At 43.4% G+C, this 5,112-nt stretch overlaps 1 protein-coding gene across 1 annotated transcript in view; it reads left to right on the top strand.

Moving 5' to 3' along the window:
* Positions 1-5,112, top strand: part of sass6 (SAS-6 centriolar assembly protein) — an 11,033-nt gene that overhangs the window by 3,621 nt on the left and 2,300 nt on the right. Inside the window, exons 6-13 of the mRNA XM_032525317.1 lie at positions 560-637; positions 779-898; positions 1,029-1,220; positions 1,725-1,919; positions 2,509-2,598; positions 2,831-3,010; positions 3,555-3,636; positions 4,880-4,983. Of these exons, the coding sequence (XP_032381208.1) occupies positions 560-637; positions 779-898; positions 1,029-1,220; positions 1,725-1,919; positions 2,509-2,598; positions 2,831-3,010; positions 3,555-3,636; positions 4,880-4,983 (1,041 nt within the window). The remainder of the gene's footprint in view (positions 1-559; positions 638-778; positions 899-1,028; positions 1,221-1,724; positions 1,920-2,508; positions 2,599-2,830; positions 3,011-3,554; positions 3,637-4,879; positions 4,984-5,112) is intronic.

Below are 5,112 nucleotides of genomic sequence, written 5' to 3'. Positions count from 1 at the left end.
TCATCATCATCATCATCATAAGGCTGTCTGGCCTTTTGAAACAGAGCTCCTGAGGGGAAATGTCTTCTAATTGGAAAATCTACAGATATGCAAGCCATCACATGGATATGTTAGGGAAATAGAGGTCTCTGCTGACGAACTTTAAAGTAAAAGTTTCAGTGGAATGATCATCCAATGACCATGATCACCCACTCTTCGGGAAATTTAATCTGCTCCCCTCAGGTCGGAGTTTTAGGCTGCCTATGTTAAGAACTAGACGTGCCAGGGATTCTTTTATTCCTCTGGCTCTTAGGAACCTGAATTTTTTTTGGAGTACGATCTCATGAAATCCTATATAGTATATGCTTATTTATGAATTCATTCCTGTCATTGTTAATTATGACATACTTACCTGTGTACTTTCCAATTCAATCCTGTCGTTGGTTTTGAGGGAAGGAGTGTCTCCGTTGATGTGCTGATATTTGTCCTGTGTTGTGTTTTTCTTTTTTTAAGTATAAATAAAGTTGAACTTGAATCCTCTTATTAGTCCTTTTAAAGACATGTTATCTCAATGTTTCAGGCAGAGAAGCATTCCCTGGAGATGAAGCTGAAGAAGACTGAAGACGATCTGTCCAGGCAGCTGACTTATGCTCAGCAGGTGTGCTTTCTGTGCACGTTCAGCTGTTATCTAATGAGAGTCCAGCTTTAACACTCATTTGTCTGTTCATGTGTAGTCCACCTATTGCAGTGGTTAAAAACAAACGGAACTTATCTTAACCTGCCTGTTTTTCCTTCACAGACTCTGTCCGAGAAGACTAAAGAGTTGGACAAACTGCGTTCAGAGTGGACGAGTCAGAGCAGCTCTCTGTCCAGCCGCCATTCTCAGGAGTTACAGTCGGAGCGAGAGAAGGCTGCAGAGGTAAGACGCCTCATCTGCCCACACAGGTTGGAAGAAGCTTGTACTGCGCTGAGTCTTTTGTGTTAGGAACCTACCAAGCAGCATGGAGCTGGACTTGACAGCTGTTTTGTGTCTTCCCGCTGTGTTTCAGTACCAGAGCAGGCTTCAGCAGCAGACGGAGCAGCTCCGCCACGAGCTGGAGAGTGCTCATAAGCAGAGCAGCCAGCAGCTTCAGAGCCGCATGTCGGAGCTGGAGGCCTCCAACAGAGAGCTGACCGAGAGGAAGTACAAGAACGAGGCGCTCATCAGAGACCTTAAGATCAAACTAGTGGGCGCAGAGGAGGTGAGTGCACCAGGAATGCCAGCTAGACCCATAAACCTGTGTTCCCAGCTAGTCTCTGACTGTCAGTCTGCTGCTGGCCAGCTACACTACAGCAGCCTGTTGCAGCTGCTGTGTGTACAGTAAGTTCTCCGATAGGAAACAGTGTAAGGTCTACCCTAAACCATACATTGAAACCAGCTAGATTGAAATTAAAGTTAAGAGTCCGACCAGTAAAGTATTTTTTTAAGGCCAATACCAATATTTGTTTTTTTTAAATCCGATTACGCCGATATATGTATATATCAAAACTCCAGAAACGCATAACATAAACAGATTTCTCTAATATTAGTTATTTGTAGTTATTTATGAGTTCTCACTAAAATAATATAATAATTTTAAATAAGCAGAACAGAGTAACATCAAAATATATTAACGTTCTGATAAATAAAGTCAGAAACTGCAGAATCAGCTGGTTTCACTCTGTAGTTTGATACATTGTGTGTGTATGTGTGTGTGTGTATGTAGGAGTGCCAGCGGTCCAAGCAACAGCTGCTGTCTCTGCGGAGGGAGAACGGCACTCTGGACTCGGCGGTCCACGACGGCGAGCGAGCGCTGAGCCAGCTGCAGATGAGAGTGGCAGTTCTGGAGCAGGAGGTCAAGGACAAGGATCAGCTGATGCGCCGCACCAAAGACGTGCTGGAAGCCACGCAGCAGCAGAAGGTACAGCAGCTCTCCCCCGCCACAGCAAAACAGAGACAGGAAGTCCAAAATCAAATCATTTTAAACGAGTTTATCCTTCAGTGCCAGCACACATGCATTCAGTTCACTCTGATCAGTTGGTCTGGAAGAACGCCAGACTCATTCCTACATGCTCTGTGTGGTGATCACATACTGCACAGGTGTTCTTTGGATACTTCAGCTGTTTTCATTTATTATTATTTAGGTGTGCTGTGCGTCTTCCATCTTGTGAAGAGCTCACTGCACGGCTAGAATCTGCTTTCACATGCAAGTCTCCACCAAAAATCACCCAAGGCACTCTGGAGGCTTTGTGACCGGATGAAAAGTTCTTTATTTTACATGGCAGTATGCATTCACAATGGCTGACGGGTCTTCTTCAGGGTCTTTGTCGGCTGTTGCTTGCACACATATACTGTGTTACACTAATCTGTGGAGTTCTATATCAATGTGTTAAGGTCAACAGCAAGGAAGTGATACATCATCCATAGAAGTTAGAAAGGAGGAAGAGGGGAGGGGAGGGGAAAGGGTAATGTTAAAGTTACTGTCTAATCTTAACCTCCTATGTTTTCAGGAATCAATGGAAGAAAATGTTGAAAGTAAAGAAGGTCAGATAAAAAAGCTTGAGACCACGGTGAAGTCCCTGTCTGAGGAGCTGATAAAGGTTGGTGAAGCTGCATGCAGGCTGCCCCTCTGCAACAGTATACATACACAATATCAGGATCAAGCCACGTTTGTCAGTCAATCCCCCCCCCGGCCTGGGGTCACTACAAACACACCGGCCACGTGGATCACTTCATAGATTAATAACAATAATATAATATCAATACCTAACGAATTGAGTGTATAACGGCACCTTCTGTTTCTTCTTTTTCCTCCTGTTTGTTTTGAGCCAGGCTAACGGCATCATTAAGAAGCTGCAGGGCGAGGTGCGAGGCCTGGTTGGAAAAATCAAAGTCAAGAACACGGTGACTGTGTCCCAGGAGAAGGTCCTCCAAGAAACGTCTGAAAAACTGGAGAACGTTGACAAGGATCTGCAAAGCGCTCGGCAGCAGCTCAGCACCAAGGAGGAGCAGGTAGGTCTTCACACACACACTCCATGCACACATAAACACGCACACACGCATACACACGTCGTCCCCACAAGATCTCAAAACACTAAATGTGGGTAAACAAGGTAAAAAGGTGTATTGCGATGGGGGGGGGAAGAATTACCACACGCCATCTGATATATCATCACAAAACTCATGCCATGATACGATATTATTGCAATTTTAAACCTATTGCAATATATTGCAATTTATAACCTTTTTTTCCAACTTTTAAATTTTCCCAATTTCAAATGATGTCCCCAAAAGGAAACTTTGTCAACATCTGTTTCAACTACAATGATACATTTCTGTTTGTTCATATCTCTTTAATTTTATTGCTTAAAATGGGATTATCAAGCAGACAAACTGACCAACACTTGCATGATAAAAGATGATGTCAATTTAATAGGGCGCGCTGGCAATACCTAGCTTGACACATCTTGTCCTCCACCTGCTAACACCAGCACACATGAATACAACCTAAATGATTTGTTATGAAGTGGATGAGAACATAGTTTGTATGTTGCAGGTGTCCAGGCTGAAGGAGCAGTTGGAGACGACTGTACAGAAGCTCAATGAAAGCAGAGAGGTGTTAAAAACCAATGAGAATGGTGAGGAAGCTTGTCTCTCTCATTGTGGAGAAAACTGGACTAACTATGGTTGTGTCAAGGGCTTAATAATCATTTTAATCGTTCATAAAATAAGACAAACCGCTCAGTCCAACAGTGGTACAACCTTATTACTAATAACTGAACCTGGGGCCTCTGCAGGGGTTTCATAACAACCAAATTTAAGTCACTGTCTTTAGTTATCCTTTTATTATGGTCAACACACACACACACTCAGTTCCCCAACACAATGTGAATGTATGGCTGGGTGTGGTTCGGAAAGAGTATACATACAAATTTAAAATACATGTAGCATATTAATACATTTTGAAAAATAATCCGAGATTATTTTTTCCGAGATTAATCTGGGATCCCCCAGTCGGAGCTGGTTAATGTGGCTCGGGAAAGGGAAGTTTGGGGTCCCCTGCTGGAGCTGCGGCCCCCTGCGACCCGATACTGTATAAACAGACGAGGATGGATGGATGGAAAAGAAATAAGCCATAAACACAAAATCCCAAATGAAATGGACAGCAATCCCCTCTGTAGAATACTGTGGCTGTGCTGCCATCTGCTGGCAGAGAGGGTGACCCACAGCTTGACCTACTTCCACTCAGACTGCAGCGCCGCATGCTCTCCTTTAACCAATCAGAACTGAGCAACTGCACAGTCTCAGTTACAACTGGTACACCGTTAAAACTGTGATGAAACTAGATTACAAGTCACTTTACTCTGAACTACTACTGTACTCTTGACTCTTGCTGTCCACATGAACGGACGTGCAATGTTTAGCTCAGGTGTAACATAGCACACTCATCAGTTAGCCTGTTGATGCTAACATATTCACAGATGCCACATTACAATTTCCGTTCCACCGGAGTTCAGTTTTGATGCTTGCAAACACAACCTTTATCCAGCCATTAGAGGAGTGTCCCCCTGCTTTCTCTGTTGAGGGCAGAGTATTCACTGCCTCACTGCATGCTGATTAGTTATTATTCCAAGGTGGAGACAGGAAGAAGATCCCCTCCTGACATGCTTGAAGACGCATGAAAATACTCACTTGAATAATAGTTTGTCTTATTATTTATTTATTTTTACACAAATCACTGCGGTGAAATGTTAAAATCTCCTCCTTCAATAAAAATCCATAATCTATGCGAGTGTGCTGGTTTGAAGATTAAAGGACCTGGTCCGTTTTGACCACGACATCATCATCATCATCTCCTGTTGTGTTTGTCTTTAACCACAGTTATCAATTGGCTTAACAAGCAGCTGAATGAGAAGCAGCTGTCCAGGAAGGTTCCTGAATCTGTGGACAATCCTTCACTGCTGTCCACAACAACTGGACTGAGGGTAGGACAAACGGAACCAAACACACACCTTACATCAGTTATAATGTTAAAGCAACGTGCCACACATGAAAAACAGGACATGACATTGAAATGTCCCAAGTGTTCATGCTAAGGCCAATTTCAGATGTGT

The sequence above is a fragment of the Etheostoma spectabile genome, chromosome 9 (assembly GCF_008692095.1).
Source record: "Etheostoma spectabile isolate EspeVRDwgs_2016 chromosome 9, UIUC_Espe_1.0, whole genome shotgun sequence".
Classification (NCBI taxonomy): Eukaryota; Metazoa; Chordata; class Actinopteri; order Perciformes; family Percidae; genus Etheostoma; species Etheostoma spectabile.
This window is presented reverse-complemented; position numbering and strand designations above follow the sequence as displayed.